At 42.9% G+C, this 20,333-nt stretch overlaps 1 protein-coding gene across 7 annotated transcripts in view; it reads right to left on the reverse strand.

The window, feature by feature from the left end:
• The window catches only part of CFAP54 (cilia and flagella associated protein 54), a 308,490-nt gene that overhangs the window by 75,462 nt on the left and 212,695 nt on the right, over nt 1-20,333 (reverse strand). For 6 of the 7 annotated variants that reach the window (XM_019515046.1, XM_019515049.1, XM_019515045.1 and 3 more), the window contains 4 exons: nt 19,287-19,340; nt 15,038-15,254; nt 13,331-13,425; nt 10,531-10,700 (listed from right to left, as the gene is read on the reverse strand). In XM_019515046.1, coding sequence (XP_019370591.1) covers nt 10,531-10,700; nt 13,331-13,425; nt 15,038-15,254; nt 19,287-19,340 — 536 coding nt within the window. The remainder of the gene's footprint in view (nt 1-10,530; nt 10,701-13,330; nt 13,426-15,037; nt 15,255-19,286; nt 19,341-20,333) is intronic. The other variant, XM_019515044.1, reaches the window with a different exon arrangement.

Raw genomic sequence — 20,333 nt, forward strand, 5'->3', positions numbered from 1 at the left:
ACAAAAAATCATGGACTAAACATAGAAGAAATACAAAAATGGAGAACTCTTGGTTCCAAAATGAAACCTTTTATTAAACCAACTGGGAAATCACGAGAAAATTGTCCTTTTCTGCAAGTTTTTGGACCCAAAGACCCTTCATCAGGCTCTGAAAAAAGTATAGATGGTAAAAAGTCTCCATAGGTAGGACATTTCATTTTTGCACAGAGAAAGCTGGAAATGGAAAGCTGTCCCCCTGGGTCCAGCTTTTACCTGCAATTTCTCAGTTGGTCTAATAAAAAGTATCATGGTGGAACCAAGAGTTCTACATTTTTATATTTCTTCTCACCTCAGACGAATACAGCTACTATAAGTACATCCTTGAAACGTGGAAGACGCTGAATTTTAGCAGATTTTGTATTTTAAATTTCATTTCAGAACAACAAGAAAGGTTTTTACCTCCCCACCTGCCATCTGACACGTCCCAGGAAGGAATTTTACCTAATCTAACATACCAAAGAGTAACTCAGCACAACTCTCAAAGATACAGCTACTACTGATCCACTTGTGGGTCTGCTGCTGAGCACACTGGGGACCCCACACACGCATCTCAGCATTCACGAACCGCCTGGTACGTTGAGGTAAATAGAAAAAACATTTAAAGCTGTGTGTATGTCCGAATTGTCAAATTGTTCCGAATCAATCAGTTTCCTGATTCGATTTGGAGATTCAGCCACTGAATTGGGACGAATCAAATCAGGGACCAAAGCTTCGCACAGCCCTACTACTTACCCGTGCCTTCAATCTCTATTGTTATCCCTATCCATTCCTTTCAAACTATTCTTCTCCCAAAAACCTTCTTATTTGTTCTTGTTAGTCTGTCTTATTTTCCCCCACAAAAAGAAATCTGTGTTTTCCTTGACAGTGTGTCTTCACTGTGCAGGAAAGCACAACATATATTACACACACAACCCTTTTGCAGCACGCCAAACATTATGAAGAGTGTTGGAAATGCAGGTGCCAGCTTTTCCGGCAGGGGAGGGAGATAGGGCAGAGGGAGAGCTGCAAGTTCCCCCTGCCCCAAACACAGATGCACCCTCTTTCCTGGCAGCGAAGAGTTTTCTGTTGCTAGTGGGAGCTAGGTGGTACCAGTGCCTGCACCTGCACCACCACCACTAACACCACTAACCAGCAGCAGCATGACATTCTCCACCCCAATTTCAGCATGAGCCTTCTAGTGCCAGAGGAGGAGCTGGATCTGGAAGCAGAGGAGCTGAGGGCCATAGCAAAGGAAATTCTGGGGACGGAGGGGGAATCTGAGTTTGTGCTCCACACCCCTCAAAGTTCCCCTAGAGGCAGGTCTGATTCTCTGAAAGGCACTTAGGAAAAGGTTGTGGGGGCAGGTGGCTCAGCGCCTCTTCTTGTTGTGCCTCTGCCTGGTGAGGAGGGGGATAAGGCAGGATCCCCACCCTCAACCCAGAAGCAGGTATCATTTTGAGGTGGCAGATGATCCCAGGTATACTACCTGCCGGCACTGCTGAAGGCAGATCAGATGGGGCAAGGACGTAAAACACTTCGCCACCACGGTGATTCTGCTGCATCTCAGGAGGCAGCACCCCCTTGCCCTTCTTCCTCCTCAGCCTGGCACCAGTGGGAGTGTGCCCAAAGGGAAGTCCCCCGCTTGCTCCAAAGCCCCCATCCCTCCAAAGCAGGGGCAGGCCACCCTGGAGTGGTGAGGGAAAGCCACAGACAAAGGTGGGGCACATTGCAAGGGCAACCGAGGTCACCCAGAGCACTGGAGAGATGCTTGCTCTGGATGGCCAGCCCTTCTCCTTTGTTAAGCATCCACAGTTCGAGCGGTTCATGCCGCTCATGGCCCCATCGTACCAAGTGCCCGCAAGCACCATCTTTAGCAGGGCAGTGGTGCCCTCCCTGTATGAGGCATGCAGGCAGTACTTGAGGGAGAAGCTGCGCAAGGCAGGGCCACAGGTAGCCTTGCACTTCACCTCCAACTTCTGGAGCAGCCAGGGGGGAGATTATACCTACCTCTCCCTCACAGGGCACTGGTGTGATCAGTCAGGGTTTTGGTGGACTTTCCTTCAAGTGGAGGTGATGGATGAGTCCCACATGGCAAGGGAGATCATGGTGGCCATGAACCGCATGGTGCAGAGGTGGTTCGTTGGGCAGGGCAAGCTCACCCATGGGTTCATGTTCACCAACAATGGGGCCAATATGGTTAAGGTGATGTGTGATGCCAACTTTGTTGACATCCGTTGTGTGGCACACAAGTTCCACCTCACAGTCAGGGATGCCTTGGAAGGCAACAGGGCTCCCAGTGACGGCACTGTCACTACCAACCAGCTCATTTTGAAATGCAGGAAGATGATAGGCTACTTCCACTGGAGCATCAAGGGGGGAAAGATGCTGTGAGATAAACAGGCGGAGCTGAGTATCCCGCAGCACAAAATCATGCAGGATGTGGTGACTCAGCAGAACTCCACATACCTGATGCTGGAAAGGCTGATTGGGCAACAGAAGGCCATCCATGAGATGTCCTTCGTCAGGGAGATTGGGATCAGTGGCCCACTTAACAAAACAGAGTGGGATACCATCTCCCAGATCTTGGTGGTCCTCAAGCCATTCCTCAAGGCCACCAAGAGCCTCAGCTCTGGCGATGCCCTCCTTAGCCAAGTGATCCCCATAGTGAAGGAGCTTGAAAATGAAATGGAAATGTTCCAGGGGATCAATGTTCCTGGCTGGGGGTAACAAAAAACAGCTGGATCTATTGCAGTCCAGTACAATCCACATGCTGGTGGGCATGTGTGACCCAAGAGTGAGAGAGCATCTGCAGCAGCAAAACCCTCAATCATTGAATGGAGGTGCTGGTGAACAGAGTCAGGGAAGTAGAAGGGCAGAGGCAGAGGGACATGGAAGAGGGGGATCCACCTTCCCATGCCACCACTCCAACCACAAACTGATCTCTTCTACCACAGCCATTGCCAATGTGGTCCATGGGCATGGCTTCAATGGTGGGGTCCAGAGGCACCAGAACCCACCATCAGGCAGGTAGCACAGAGGCCTCATGGCTACCTATCTCACCAAGGACATGGAGCTGCTGCACTGTGACCCCTGGGTCCATTGGGTAACCCACAGCAAGGTGTGGCAGGATCTGACCACAGTTGCCCGGGAACACCTGTTTTGTCCACTGACCAGTGTTCCAAGCGAGAGGGTGTTCGGCATTGTTGGTGATGTTGTGACACCCCACCGCACCTCCTTGGATTCTGGTTTGGTGGAGCAGCTGGTGTTTCTGAAGGTGAACCTCCTGCTGCTGGGGTTCCCCAAGTTCCACGTGCAGACGGAGTGAGTGCTACCCTCCTCACTTCACACCTATTTGTTTTATTTTCTTTCAGAATCTTGAGGTGCACTTTCACAGAAACCCCTGCACCACTCTGCCTGAAACCTGGCAGGCCTCATGCCCACACAAGGGGCTAGTATCCCTACAGCATTCATCCCACTTTGCCTTAACACACACAAGTGCTATGAGTTTTGCTTTCAATAGTCTGAGGTGCACTTTCACAGAAACCCCTGCACCTATCTCCTTGAATCTTGGCAGGCTTCGTGCCCTCAGAAGGGGCTACCATCACTGCTGTTTTCATCTGAATCTGAAAATAAAGGACAAAGTTAAAGGTATTTTAGTGATCCCCCATTGTAGTCTACGACTGAGTCTCTGATTCGGCACCAAATCTCCAAATCCAAATCAGCCAAATCAAATTGGGACAGTGATTTGAATCACTGAATCAAATCACTGAATTTGCTTTGGCTGAATCCAAAGCAAATACTTGCTGCTTCACACAGGCCTACTACCTAACAGTGACTTCAGCCTTCTATTAACTCCTTAAGAAGGATTTATCTCAGGGTCATATATCAGGACTAAACCTGATAAAGTCTCTAGTAGTCACAGTTATGTGGTGCTTGGGTCAGCTGCATCATCAGTTCATCCTCCTGGAGATTATGAGTACCCATAAACTCTGGTCTTAAAATGCCAGAACATCAGGTCCACAGCATGGTTACTGTGGTCCAATGACCAGAACTGAGTCCAGTGGTGGCCAGGGCTTCCTGCAAGGTGTGGACCAATCTGAACTAAGAGTATAATAAAGCATTAAGCCACATATATGTGAGGACGAGTTATCCTATCTATGTGTAAGGGTGATTGTAAGTGTGAGTTATCACATACAGGCACACTATATTGCATACATGCACTCCAAGACCTAGTACTCTATAAAAAAAACCAAGTCCAAATGTTAAAAAATGAGTCTGGTCCCCAAATACCATGAGATTTTTTTTTTAAACAGTGAATGTTAAGCTCTTTCTTTCTGAGCCTTTTGTTTGCATCTGAGTCATGTTTCATGTTACAATCATGTGATTGTAGCTTTCCTCTACAATCACAATGGCTATAAAACTTATTTTTATAAAATGAAAGCTGAGATTCCTGTGCAGCAGTTGGGCTATAAGGAGAACTCAATCTAAGTTAGTGCACCTCCTGTGGTATACTATCTTAGACTGGGTGCACCATTTTTACCAGATTAAACTCTCCAAATGCCTGCACAGGTAGACAGTTAAATCAGCCTAACCCCAGTCAACAGAACCCCTAAGTTTAGCAGCTATATGTACACACTGATACCTTACGGTTGAAAAGAAATTTCTAACAACTGTTAGCATAGAAATTCCACATTTTGTCAGTAAAATGGTTTTTAGAACAAGAAAAAAAATAAAAATAATTTAGGAGCGAAAATCTTTTCTAAAAAGATTCTTAGCCCCCATAGAATGTTCTCCTTTCAACAGCCATCTCCAGTTTTCTTCTGCATTACCACTAGTGCCATATTTTCACATTATGAGGTGAATATTTTCCCAGCCTCTGCTTTCAGTATTTTTTCAGCTTTCAAAACCTTCCTGAAGTTTTACTACTTTTCCGTGATGATGCATATTTTCTGCTCATGGAAACAAAACAACCTAACAATGGAAAAAAAGCTTCTGTGCTACCATCAGTCAATGGTAAAGGCACAATTTCTTGTTGGAAGTCACAAAACTATTCCATGCATTAATTGTTTAAAAATTATGAGCCAGATTATTTATTAGCACTAGGGCCTCTTTTAATATTTCTGGGAACGTAAAGCTGCTTTAAAGTGAGAATACGTATAATTTACAGCTACTTCAAGGCCTCTTTATACCACTGAAGCACTGCAAAGAGCCGTAACCTAAATGGGAATCATGCTCTAGGTGAATTTACTGCTTTTGAAAAGCGTTAGATTAACAGTCCTGGAGGACAAAGTCCTAGATTTATGCACAAAACAGACAGCACAGACTGCAGAAGTCTAAAATTATTCACATCTTCTTGCCAATGTCTGCCTACTTTGCATTGGACAGACAACTAGGAGAGGTGAGAAATTGAATTGGGTGTCTTTTTGGACCTTGGCCTCTTATCTCTTGTGGTTCTGATTTTTGTGACTGGAAATCTGTCTACTTAGGAATTAGATGCTCCATTAAAGCGGTACACACTGAATCAAAAAAGTTATGACAAAAAAGATTCTTGTTGTAGAGCAAAGCTATCCAACAAATTGGGCCCTGAGGGCCTGGCATTGCCCTCTGTTGGTCCTGCACACCAAGATTAGCCTTAGATTAGCCCCCACCCAATTTCTAGCACCCAGGGTCCTGGTACCATACTTCCTTGGCACTGCACGCTGGGATCAGGCACCCAATCCAGTGTGCTAGGTTCAGGGCTCTCCACAAGTGTGGAAATTTGACAGCACTGGAGTGGTACCCCTGCTCACCCGTTGCCAAATTTCCAGGCCTGTAAGGAGCCCTGTAGGCTGGATTCAGGTCATGGGCCAGGAGTTGAGTACCTTTGAGTCAGATGTTATGGTTGAAATTAAAAGTGAATTTAATTTCAACATGTCAAAATTAAAATAACTAGGCTTAGCAACAACAACAACAAAAAACCATAAAAAGAAGTTGCAGAGAAAACATGTAAAATTTACAGGAGATGCAAGATAAGTGCAATAGAATACTGCAGAAACTTTTTAAAAAGATATATAACCAGTATCAGTGCATAAGATAGCAAACAGAACCATCTAAAATCTATACATATGCACTTCAGTAAAACCAGCCTACTTTTCAGAATTGCTGAGAACCCACAATGTCAGTTAACTTCAGCTGTGAGCAAGAAGCATTTCTGAAAACCAGGCTACTTTACCTTACACGTTTAAATATTGATTTAGAATATATTTAGTCAACAAGCCTAGAATTTTTTATTTGTGCCAGTTAGCTCTAATCATTTCATACAGAGTCAGATACCAATCCAAATCCGGATCAAAGGGCTCCTCAAAAGCCCCTCTGGATTCACCTCTGGACCCAGGGTGAGCAGCAGTGGTGGCAGGGCCAGGGGCATTATGTCATCTCATGGAGCCAACAGGGATTAACACAGCCACCACTTACACGCCTGCCACCTAAATGCATCCCTAATGGGACCCTGTACCCTGGATTTCAAGGGTTCTCTCTCATTTTCCAAACCCCCAAATTCCAAGTTAACCTGTGAGCCAGATGATACATCTCCACAAGACAGATTCAGCACATGGGCTGGATATTTGACTTCCCTGCACATGCTCTTCTTCTGTCCCCATCATCCTTGCAGCTTTGGCTACTCAGTGGCTCAGATCCAGCAGAAGACATGGAGGCACCTTCCTATTCTATGACCTAGTGTTTAAAGAACTGAACCTCTTCTGAATGGAGCGGGCAGGGCAGGGGCAGGGGGGAGAGGAATCAAGTCTCCCACTTCCTATGCAAGTGCTCTAATCATCTGGATTTTGTGTCAAAGGTATGCACTGTTAGAATCCTGCTCAGTTAGAAGAGGGCTCAGGCACTTGAGTTCCAGAGAGAAGTGTGAGTTAAGATGGGCTAACACCTAGTATCTTCCTGCTCAGCATCTGGACTCTCTGAATTGTCCTTTGTGATTTCTAACTCTCCCAGTAGACTGTATAAGGAAACTATGGGCACATGTACACATGCTAGACATCTGCTCCAAAATGTGCTAATTAGCAAGTGTTGGAACAGACTCAATTAACTGGGTCTGATGAAGCGTGCTAATTAGCATGCTCCAGCAGCCTCTGTGTCATGTGTATTCAGCATCCCCATGCTTCAATATGACAGTGGGGGTGCTTTAACTAAAGGTCAGTGAATGGCTCTCAAAGGCACTCTAATTAAAACAACCGCCTCCCTCCCCGGCAACTCCACCCCAGAGCATGTGTGATAATGTCCTATATGCCTAAGCCTATTTCTTTGAATCATTCCCCTGAGGCCAGGCACCTACTTTTTAGATGCTGCAATGTGCAACTGCCTAAGGAGCAAATCTGAATATTATCTGTAGATAGACAAGATCTTTAACTAGGAAACAGAGGTGGCTGCCATGTTTGCCTGAAATCAAGCAAAGGTAAGGCAGAGTAGCACCTTAGAAGCGAACTGGCTCAGAAAGACAAGCTTTTGTAGCTTTTTCCTCATAGCATCTGACAAAGCAAGCTGTTGCTTACAAAAGCCCATGCTTCTCTAAACCAGTGAGTCTCAAAAGCTGCCACACTGCCTTACCTTCTACCTAGCTACGAAATAGGAAACTTCACATAATAGGAGTTCAATGGATTGCTTTTGTGCATAAAGTTTCTCACAGGCATAAAGGTTTTGCAGAAAAACTGTAAAGTGGAAGTTTCTCCAGATGAAATTTTTGTGACTCATTTTTCCTGTCAACAAGAGTAATGTGTCTATATATTTCCCTTGACAAAATACCTACATCACTGTATCAGCACTATGAGAAAATGACAAGATGATCAAAATCTGGAAACACAATTGCCTCTAACAATTTCACCACTACTCAAACCTTGCACTAGATACATTTCTATAAAGTCATGAAAAGTTTCGATTTCCAGTCAGGCAGGAAACATTCAGCTTTCCTGAGGAAATAATCAAAATATTCATTGATGCTGATAGACAAACAGACAGACATGGAAAAAAAAAAACCCCCAATGCTTTACCAGAAGAGGAAGCATGTCAGTTTGACTCAGCTCACCCAATGCTTGTATAGATCACACACTTCAGCAGGCCTTTTCAGTAATTTCATTTAATAGCTGATTCAATCAGCTATTACGTAAAAGCACCAAAAAGCCCTGCTGAGGCATGCAGATGATGGGCGGACCAGGTCAAACTGGCATTGCGATGCCTCTTCTGGCCATGCGTTGCGCTCGGCATAGGGGCGAACCAAGCTGAAATTAAAGTGCTGCTTCCCCTGCCCCATATCTGTAAGCAGCCAAAATGATCAAATCTGGAAACTCAACTGCCTCTAACACTTTCACTGCTGCTCAAACGTTTAAATATTGCACCAGATACATTTCTATAAAATCATGAATAGTTTTGATTTTCAGTCGGGCAGGAAACATTCAGCTTTCCTGAGGCAATAATCAAAATATTCATTTGTATTTGTGGCAGATACCAACAGCTCCCATGGACGGCAAAGAAAAAAGGACTTCCTGCCTGCCTGTCTACTCAAACGGACAACTGAAACTTTGATATCCAAGTTCCACTAAACACTCATCACCGTGTACGGGAGCCCAGAAGACAGCCCACAAAATGGATATTGATAAACAAGGACTTTTAAGACTGTAAAAAGGGCTGTATATCTGAAGCAAGATGTAAGCAAAGAGAGACACCACACTTAGAATGTGTTTACATAGCAAAGTGCTGTGCGGTGGAAAGATTTCCAAGCTAGCTCAGCTACTGAAGTAGTATAGCTGCATTGGCATTAACCCAAGAATTAGGAGTATAGTCTTGACACAGTGCCATACTAATGCAGGTGTACTACTTCTGGTACTTAAACTAGCTTGCTTAGATTACCTTGCAGTCTTAGTGGACTGATAAAAGTTTCATAAAATCAACATATCAATCAAAAACAGAGAGAGGTCATTGCCCACTGGTTTCTTTTTTTTCTCTTGGAGAAAATTACAGCAGTATTAATCTGCCTTGACAGGAATAGCAAGCCACAAAGATTTCAGAAGAAGAAACGTAGGACTGTAGGCGATCCTCAGGTTCTCGTTTTCTATCTTTACTAATTGCCTTATTAAACCCAATACAAAGTAATCATAGCCTTAATGCCTTGATTTTAAGGAAACCTCCACCGTCTTTTAAATAAGCCAAAGAAAATTCAGCTGAAAAGCCATGCAGCAGTGCTATCCTAATGACTTCAGTTAATTAGTGAATGTCTGTACAGTATTCTGAAGATGGAGTGTTAGATGAGTCCAGAGAACAATCAGTATTATTCTACATATTGAGTAAACAACTGTGCTCTTGGCAGGCTGTGACTAAAGGCTGCATGAGAATACAGCTGGATGATTGGCAAGTGTCAGAATACTAGGAAGGTGAGTCACATGCCCAGTATGGTGATACTGGGAGAATGGAAAAATAAAGTAGAATACTGGAGATAAGTCTACAAATGGTTAATCTGCTAAATTTAAGCCTCTTCTCAGCAACCTACTCCACCTCAAGTATTTCTTAGATTTTTTATTAGACAATTGTGTTAAATTATAACATAACTTACACATTGCAATAAATTGAAGATTGTATTACACATACTATAATAGCATTATAATTCCTAAAAAAAAGATTCATCTATATGATTCCATACCATCAATTATAATAAACAAGAACATTCTCCCAAATGAACCATTAGCATCATATATAGAAGAGTATACAGAAATATCTATAATGAATTAATATGTTTAGTGTGTCCCATATATTTCAAGCAAAGCAGAACTATTTTATGCAGATTTATAAATTCAAGAGTAATGTGACAAATCATAATTCTACACATTTTTATTAAGTCTTTTAAAAATATACAAGTATACAGTAGTGCAATTAATACTCAATGCAACTTACTGAAATACAATAAAGGTTAAATTAGTATAAAGATATTTATATGTAAAGTACTAAAGTTAAAATTAGTGAAAAATGTTCTCTTAGTTCAATGACACAAAGACACTTTAAAATTAAACAAGGTTCTATACTGCCAAGAGTATGCAGCATATATTAGACATATATTAGAAGCATATCAAATGTAGGAGGATACTTTCTATAGTGCCTAGAGTATCCTGCATACATGAGAAGTATACCAGATGTAGAGAGGCATTTGCTAAAATTTTCAGATCCTTATTTCAACAAACACTGAAGACCTGACTTTTTTAAAATACTATGTTATACAACATCACAAACATGCTGAATAGGGCGACTGCTATATGATTTTTTTTTAATCAACAAACTGAAAAATAAAAAGTAGGCTCCAAATGCAGGCTGCCATACACATAGTAAATTACTGTTTTTATTTTTGGTCAGTTTCTAAGGTTTGAAATACTTGAGCATCTTTGAAAGCAGAGGTGATTGAAAATAAGGGCTGTTGGGCTTGAGTTTTTTTAATCTTACATGCTACAAGCTGCAATGAATTCTGGTCATGATGTTATTTACCTGAAAGCTGCTTGATGTCTCTGCTGAGAGATAGCTGCAACTTGAAGCTTCGCTTCAACAACAATTTCTAATTCAACAGCAGAAAACTGAGAAATCTTCCTGTCATATTCATTCTGTATGTTTGTTACAAGATGGTTAAGCTTTTTCTCAGCTTCAGTCAATAAAAAACCCTAAGAGCAGAATATCACAGTATATAATTTCAAGAAATAATACAGATGAAAAGTTACTTAAAAAGTATTCTGCTCTGCTATCATCTGTTTTCCATACTTTGAAATACATAATCATGAATACAATTTTCTATTTCTATAAGCATTTTCCTTTTTTGCAGTTATAAATTCAATATACTAAATGCAACACTACATATTTTTCTATGCTTGGTGCTATTATAAATTATGACTACACACAGTACATCTTGCAAAACATTCTACTAAATAGCATAACAGAATTAGAGAAATCAGTTAAACATTTTATTCCTTTCTTTATATAATAGTCTTTTTATATACTAGTATAATAGGTTAGAAATCTTCAGTTGTAAAGAGAATAAAATTATTTTTCATGTTGGAAGAAACCTTCTATTATATTCTAATTTTTCTGGAATGTATGCCTTAGCTAAGATGTTCAAAAATCCCCTGGTGGAAGAGCTGTATCATGCTTTACTTGAAGTGCTATAAGTTAGAGCATGAGCAAACCGAACAGACATTCACTGTTCAAATCAGTGGGGGCTCAGAGCCTGCCTACAGTGGCCACTGGGGGCACTCCCACACGGCTCCCAGGAGGCTGCTGGAGTAGCCCCTCTCTCCAGTTGCAGCCTCACCTGCCCTGCAAGCTAGCAACTGTCAGCAGTGGCTGGAGGAAGAGAGACGTTAGACCCCTCTCCCCACAGCCCTCCCACCTGGGCTGCGCATTGGAATGGCCCGAGAGTGGCAGCTGTAGAGAGAGACCCCAGGGGCCCTTCCACTGCAGCCTTCCCCCACCCTTACCACCAAGCAGCAGTGGCCTGGGCAGCTGTGGGGAGAGAGACTCCAGAGCTCTTCCCCCACAACCCACCCCCTGTCAAGCTGTAGTGCACTACGGGGTCAGGGCAGCTGTGAAGACAGAAACCTCCTTTTCCACCACCTTTGTTCCCAACCCTCCCCAGCTCTCTGACCAGGCTGCACACTGGGTTGGAATCAGAGGCTGTTACTGATTAGGGTCAATGACACTGGAGGAGGCAGAGCCAAGTCAGGTTCAGGCACAGCAAATGAGCTCTGCCCAAGGCTAGAGCACAGCCCTGCATAATGGTACCTGGGATGGCAGAGATCATGCTCTAAGTTAACTCATGATGGGATCTGAAAAGACATTCAATAAAGTTCTCCAACAAAAAGCATTTTAGATTAGTACACAGTCATCAAGGGTTAACTTAGAGTGCAAGCCATGAAAATTTGTTCAATTATAGCTTTAAAGCGCTTTCTGCCTGCTTAATGTGCATTATGTGTAATGTCTATACCTAGCCTATAGTATGTACCCTGAAAGTTCAAAAGTAGTCTATAGGCACCCAGACAAATAGAGCTGCAGGAGCTTGGAAAAACCAGATTAAAAAAAAATTCTCTTTAAACAAACAACTTGTGAACCTGACAATTTTAGGAAAAGTTCAGTTAAAAGTCAATCACTCAAAATATGCAATGAAATTTCTAAGATGAACTCCACAAATCAACACAACAGACAGTCCTACTTAAAAATCTACCCAAAAGGAAATGGTGCAAGATTCAGAATTGTCTTATGAAATTTAAATGTTCTGCAGACTCTGAAAAGAAAAGCACAGATGTAACTCATCTGAAGTTTATATATGGCATATTTTTCAGTATGTATCTACAATACTATGGCTTAGTATTGTATAAAATGCTATGATATAGAATGACTTGGGAACACAAATGTTGCTTAACTGGGTTACCACCCCAGTCCTATCTTATACCAAATGCTTCTAAAAAAACATAGTTAATATATGTGGGATAATCTCTCCTTACATTGGCACTTATTCTAGGCTAAACCTGAAGCATGAAGCATTTAACATGCAAGATAAGTGACTGGCAATTAGAGAAGCTAATTAACAGTAGTCTGATTTTCAGAATAAAGGGTTGTATGAAGAAGATAAAAAAGTGCAATGAAAGAATAACCCACTGACACTTTCACTAGAATGACAACTCATCTTTATCCATTATTCTAGCTTTTTTTTTTTTTTTACTGAGTTAGCTGTATTCAAGCAGGCAGCATTTATGGTAAATGGATGTCAAGGACTCAGTAAATTACATTAGAAAATGTGGAACCTTATTTTACCTAGTCATATTCCTGATGTTGTAACTTCTCAAAATGATGATGGAATTATTCTCGCTAGTGCCAGGTGCTACAGAATTAATTTCTGTTTATCCACAGAACGTACTGTGCCTTAAGCATGTTCAACAGAGGGAGTCTCTGAGAATGGATTCAACCCACAAATCCAAGCCAGTCCTTAATCTCTTTGTTGGAACAATCATTTTAGCATCTGGTTGTAACAGTATTTTCTTATGTTGTGGACAGATGTTTTGCAGGAAGGAAACTGTCACCACCAAAAATCATTAAACAGAACAAACTGAACATCTTTGATTTTACTTAAAATCACTAGCAGCTTGGATCAGATTAGAACCACTGACCTAGAAAAGATTTTTGAACAAATTTCCAGTTCAGCAAGTTATCTAATCCCTCCCAGTAAAGTTTCTGCAATAATGAAAATATTTGTTATATTTTATGAACTATTTCCTAAGTTTATTTTTCTAATAAAAATTACCTTGAGCATGGCCATGTTTAATTCATCTTTACATCTAACAAGTTGCACAGTTGTGATGCTTTGTTCCTGTTTTTGTGAATTCAGTTCAGCATTAACTGGCAAATGAAATTTGTAAAAGCAAAAGGTGACAATTAAATTACAAGTGAAGCTTCAAATACACAGGAGTACAATTAAGCAAATTACTCTCAATAATATGAAGAGTGTATTCTTTTTTCCTTTTCATTCAATATCTAATAAGTAATCAACAATTTTCATATTAATTCAATATGAATCAATTTTCATATTTATGCTATTACCATGTCAAACTTTTTGCATTTCATACCTCTGAGTTGCACTTATAGGTCTCTAAGTCTGGAGGTTCACAGACTTAGGGAAAACAGTTATCTTAAGAGAAGAAGTGTTAAATGCAACTGATGGATTTAAATACCTTATCTCAACCTAGGGAATGGACATTAATGATGCTCAGTGCTGACTGTATTGTTTATGACAGAGACTTAAGTTCTAATGAAGAGGGACTTGAGCCAGTTGTAAGCAAGAGAAATGTGTTTTTTATGGAAAACCGTTGGTAAATCAAGGAGATATGAAATGAGGCATGACTGCCTAAATGGCAAACTAAATTGCAAAATCTAGAAGATACAAATAGGAAGATGAAGGAACACATGAAAAGAAGAGACAAGGACAGGACACAATATGGAATACTGAGGATGTATACTGAAGTAAAAGTCTGCTGGAAAGACCACAAAAGATGAGATGACAGGTTGCAGAAGGATATTATTATAAACAGACTGCTCCAGGGAGGAAATTGATGCAGAAATCTGGTAAGGAAGAGATGAGCGATAGTATATTGCCAGTCACAGAAAGATGATGGATCTGGCGGTTAATGATAATGATGACGATGATGATGATGGATGGGGGGGAAGGAAATAGGCAAAATTAAACCCTCCCTCATGTAAAGAACCACTCCTGTGATGAAAACAACAAGTCCATGTCAACAAGGGAAATTCAGAATACTACATATATTTAAAAAACAAACTGAGGCAAACAACCCAGGAACAAATACACATCTGACTTTGTCCACGCTATTGTTCATGTAACTAACCCCTTCTTTATATTCATCTATATAAAGATTATCCATATAATCTATATAATCTCTATATTCGTTTATATAGTGTTGTCTTTGAGCCACAAGTTGTTTTTTGTGTTTAGAAAGGCTCTAACAAATTTTGAGGACTACCACAACACACATAATTAACAGAACCAATAACTGAAGCAACCTAAATATGTAGAAAAAAGTACAAGACTTATTGAGCATTATCAGGTACAGGTTTACTGTTGAGGTATTCAGAGAGAGCCCTAGATGGAAAATGGACATCATTTAGATGAAAGTGATTGAGACATGTTAAAACAGTACAAAGCATTAAAACCCATAAGAAAAAGAAACAAAAATAATTAATAGAAGTATGAAAACATATAATAAAAATGAAAACTAACTTGAATAAAATCAAAATATGAATTTTAATTTTAAAGTTTGAAACCTAAATGTCTGAATTTTCTAAATTAAAAAAATTAACCCATTTTCATTTTCAGCACAAGGAAATATGCATACTGTTTAAAATATGTCAATATAATGCAGATACAGCTGTTAAAAGTGATAATAAACATGTACATATAACAAACTGAATGACAAATGACGGGCAAACTTTTCACCTCTTACTCCTGAGTCTGTGCTTCTGCCTCGCTTTTTAAAACTGGTATTATCTATAATATAGTTTGTTTTCATCACTTCTTCAGGAATAGTATTTATTGTTGCAGAAAGACAAATGATGAAATGCATTTTGGCCAAAGTTAATTTATTCATGAGATCCTTGTTGCACATTGAAATCATGGCTGGAGGTAGGCTCCAATTGAAAATGTCTTCTAGCACCTACAGCAAAAGTAATAAATTGAATTAACATGAAATTACAAGGTATTTACATCTGAAAACAGAAGTGCCATAACTCTATTTATAATGATGTCGGTGAAGATACAAACAGATACGACTAGAACAGAGTAATAAGATGGTAGCCACTTTGGAAAAATTGCTATTTCTTTTTCCTAACATAATGTGCCCCATGGAAGCATATGCCAGGGCTTTGCAGGCCAGTTTCCAACTGGAGGAGAAAATCAGTGAATCTAGGTATACTCTACTAGGGACAGACATTTTAAAAGCCCGAGCCCAAGTTGATTCAATCTTTGCAGGTTAGTCTACTAAAAGTGAATACAAAAGTGAATGCTCTCCCCAAGACACCATGACAGGGGCTGCTGCCCCATCAGGGTCCTGCTCCCCTCACTGCTCTAGCAGTAGGGGAAGGGGTGTGGCCAGACATCAGCCTGCATGCCCCCCTGAGGCAAAGGGGCCAGGGAGGCAGTTTACTGCCCCCTCCCTCCCCTTTCCTCCCAGTGAACGCCAGCCAGGGTCTGCCTAGCTGGGGGCAAGTGGCAGAGGCAGTGGCCAAGGCTGCCAAACCCCGGCTGTGGTCCCTTGGTGGGAGAGGGGATGGAGAGAGGAATAAATCCCCTCCCCGCTCCCTTCACCTCAGGGGGCCACGCTAGGCTGGCATCTGGCCACATCCCAGACAGCTGCGGTAGAGAAGCTGCAGGCACAGCACAGCCCTGTATACCAGGTACCAGGCGCTACCCCTACAGCTTCCCCGCTACCACATCCCACCCAGTGGCTAGCTGCAGTTTGGTGGCACCTACCAGTATGGTCAGGGCAGCAGTGGGGAAGACATACAGGTAGCACCCGGTGCCTGGTACATGGGGCCATGCTGTGTCGCCACCTCCGGGTAGGAGAAGAGCGAGCCCGGCAGGCCCAGGTCAGTGCCTGGCAGTCTGCGAGATGCAGGTAGTAGCGCTTGGGACTGAGGCGGCAAATCTGCACCGTGTGTGCTGCTGCAAGGGCTGGGGCCAGCCCTGGTGCTGCTCTCCAGTGGGTAGAAGGAGCCACAGGGCAGGAGCTGCTCCCCCAGCTGCATGCTCAGCTCTTCCCCAGGCTAGTACAGACACACTTGAGCCACTTTTCCCACCTCCCCCTAGCCTGGGTCCCTCTGCTTGGCAGGGCTCACATCCAGGATGAAGCCACCACTGCTGCAATCCCTCTGCGTGACCCCACCTGGGCTTGGCGCCATTTTGCTCCCTTCCCTCCTCCACAATCTGGCCTTTGCTCCTGGGCTGCCCCAAGTGAAACCCCAGCCCCAGTAGCTGGGGAGGCACAGCAGGATTGCCCCCTGGCTTGGAGGGAGGCTCTGGGGGTCCCAGACTGTGCTGAGCCACAAACAGGGGGGAAAAGCTGGACATACCCTGGCTGGGTTCCATGCCAGTGGGCCGGGAGAGGGAGGGGGGAATTAAACCCCCCTCCGCCTGTGTTCACTTGAGGCTGCTGCCGGGGCTGGCCACACCCCCTGCAGCTCCAGTGGCGGGGGAAGGGAATGCTTGACAGGGGCTGTTCCACCCTGGTCAGGCAGACCCCAGCTGGGGTTCTCCAGGGGGAGAGGGAAAGGAGGGGGAAAATAAACACCCTCCCTGCCCCCTTTGCCTTAGGCGGCCATTCTGGGCCACCTGGCCATGCTCCCACCCCTGCTCCAGCTAGACAGCAGAGGGGCAGGGCCAGCTCTGGTCTCTGGAGCAGACAGCATAGCCCAGCCCAGGACTGAAAAGCATGCTGGGATGCTGGAGGTCTCTGATTTATCTTCAACCAGGAAGGGGTCTGGGACAGACATTCCATAAACCGGTTCGGCCCAGATCAATTAAGTCTGAGGCCTACATTCAACCAGGTTTATCTTAAACCAGTTTTGGTCATTTTGAAACTGGTTTATGTGCACTGATCAGCTGTCCTGTTACAGGTTTAAACCAGTTTCTATTACAGATTTAAACTAGTTTTTAACTGGTTTCTGTGTAACTTATGTCCCTAGCCTTAGTGTTACTTTGTTATCACTACTATCACTATTATTAACACTGCATACAGAAGTCTTTTGAACAAAAGGTGATCACAAATAACCTTTATTTCAGAAATCTCAACCCCAAATCTAAACTCTGCCCACAAAAGTCACCCTCCTTAGAAAGGTTAAGCCGTGAAACAAACTTATATTATTTGTACCATGTCTACCTCACCCCCCTCCTCAAGAGAAAGCCCCAAACCAAATCTGCAGCACAAAACTAATAATGGAATGTTCTTTCCACAGGATAGACAATAACTCCTCATCTGTAAATGATTCCTTTTCTATTAATCTTAATCATTATAATTTGTAAGCATTCCCCCTCACAAACTACAGCCCTCTGAAGTGAAGTAACTATTATCATCCCTGATTCTCAGATAGGAAAATGGACACAGAAAAGTTGACAGAGAAAAGTGATGACTTGACTGCAGCAGAAGAATACCCATGGAATCACTGAGGGTCCCTTCCGAGATCTGCTTACTAACACTCTACAATGCTTATATACGGTTTTAAAAGCTCTGTCTGTTGACCTCATAATATAACATTTCTGTGCAATACTAGGGATCAGCAGAAAGTTGTCCAATAGATAGGTGAATTCCTGATCTCATTTAAGTCAATGGCAAACTTCCATTGCCTTAAAAAGATGGGTGAAACCCTGGTTCCATTAAACACCTACTTCTCATCTCCAAAAAAAGAAAAACACAGATACTTTTTGGGGGCAATTATATAGCCCTTTCTTCAAACAATCACACTGGACAGAAATAGTTTAATTAAAGTCACAAAACACTCTTCAAGTAATTTAATAGCCTCATACTAGATGAGTAACCTTAGAAGCAGGAAAGCTTAAATGGCTTCCAAAAATCATATACCACACCACAGCAGACCCAAGAAAGGAGAGATCTTGAGCCAGTGTTTCAATTACCAATTGAAGATTGCACATGTACCTTCAAACTGACATAAAACATTTTTAAATAAGCTTCTTAAGGAACGGAAACTAGCCAGTTAGAAATCTCACTTCTGTCTGCTACACTTTGATTATTACAAACAACACACAAACTAACTGTAAATCAATGAAATCATGGGGGGGGGAATAGTTTTTTTCTGTCTTCTCAGTTCATTTACAGTACATTTTTTATGATCAGTCTGCTTCATTATTTCTCCTGAACATTCAGTTAGTTATTTTCCCCTGTGATCTGTGTAGGTCTTTCATATAGCAGTAGGGAGACAAAGTCAAAAAAAAGTAGAAAATGAATCAACAGTTAGCATGCATCTTTCATTAATATTAGGCATGACTGTTCATTAAGTAGATTATAGATTTTGTGACCTTTCCTTTTTTTTTCCCCACAATGGATTTCAGCTGCCATTAAAAAATTTTGTGAAATAGTATTGAAAGGAATAACAAAACTAGAGGAAGTTCTCAGTAGCACAAGGAGGTATATATACTAGAAATCAGATCTCATAATGGAACCTAAGGGAGTAGCCCTCTACTTTGGTCAACTCACAATCTTTTTATGTCACAATGAAAAAAAAGTGAGTGATTATGGCACTAATTAATTTCCTGAGCAGTTTGTTGTGAAGTTTAACATTAAAGTGCTAGAGAATGTCCCTTATTATAATAACAAAGGGAAGTTTTTACAGTGAATATAATAGAAAATGTGAGGTCACATAGAAACTATACATTACAAAGTAAACTAAGCCCTACAGCTCCTGAAATGTCTAACTGATGCCATAAAGGTATATAGTCATGCTGTTTTAACATTTTATCTCTGTGAACATATCAAACTGCCCTGTGTGCACTGCCTCCACCAGAAGAAGTGTAACAACATCTGCACAGCTCTGTTATGTGAGAGTGTTAATAACCCCACCCTGACTAGGCTACCTGCAGTGTCAAGTGGGCATGGCTTCATTGCTTCTGGTTTAGGAGGCATAGGAGCATGGTATGCTTCAGAGACAAAGCTCTAGATGGGAAAGTGTTTTCTTACCTGTAAATTTACACTGGACAAGAGTGATTTTGATGGATCAAATTTCTGAAAGACCTGTAATTAAACAAAATGTAACAATGAATATGTGAGCTGCTAATTAATGGAGGGGGGGGGAAGAAAACTATATAGCAATGATTTTCTTTAAAAAGTGTAGATGTGTTATGTTTGTACCCTCATGAAAGTAACAGTGGTATCTTATGCTTGAAGGAAATGCAGTCTGTTAACCCATAACCCCATGGAGTTTGTGTGAAGTAGTTACTAGCACCCTTCTAAACTCTACTGCCTGGGGCAGGCTTGTCCAACATGCAGCCTACAGGCCACCATGCGGCCCGCCAAGCCATTTTATCTGGCCTGCAGCGGCACTGCCACTGTGGTGGAGCCACTGCTGAGCATGGAGCCGCAGTGGAGCCGCTGCCACCGCGGCTGAGCACAGAGCCGCTGCCGAGCATGGAGCCACAGCGAGGTGAGGCAGGCAGGGCCGGCCTGTGGGCCCCAGCCGGCAGTGAGGGGAGGGGAGTTGCTTACCCCCACAGGGCCAGGCTCAGTGAGCCAGGTCCTGCTGCCGCTGCCCCAAGGGCTGCGCAGTGCGGGGCTGCCCCAGCCACGCCTGACTGGACGAGCTGGGGACAGCCCACGCAGCTTCTTCTCTGGCTCCGCCCCTTGCCCTGGCGCGTGCAGCATGGCCCACTCTGACGGCATGCGTGGTGGACGGCGACACAAGGTAAGTTCCCGTGTGGAGCTGGGGGTGCCTCAGGGCCGGGCCCAGGCTCCGAGGCACTCGGTTGCCGGAGCCGGGCTGGCCAGGAGGCAGGAGGAGCCCGGCCCAGAGGCGCTCAATGTCCAGCTGCCTCCTTGGCGGTTCAGGTCCTGCTAACGTAGCCTGCATGGCTGAGGATGGGGGTCTGCATGCTGCTGCAGCAGCCTGTGCAGTGAGGGGGTCCTAGGGGCCCACCCCCACAGCGTGCAGCCTGTGCAACACATGCTGGTGTCATCTGGGGCCCACAGCCTCAGCAGATCTGCACAGCCCTACACTAGCGTATCTTTGAG

Source organism: Gavialis gangeticus, unplaced genomic scaffold (assembly GCF_001723915.1).
Source record: "Gavialis gangeticus isolate Ggan-Ray unplaced genomic scaffold, GavGan_comp1, whole genome shotgun sequence".
Classification (NCBI taxonomy): domain Eukaryota; kingdom Metazoa; phylum Chordata; order Crocodylia; family Gavialidae; genus Gavialis; species Gavialis gangeticus.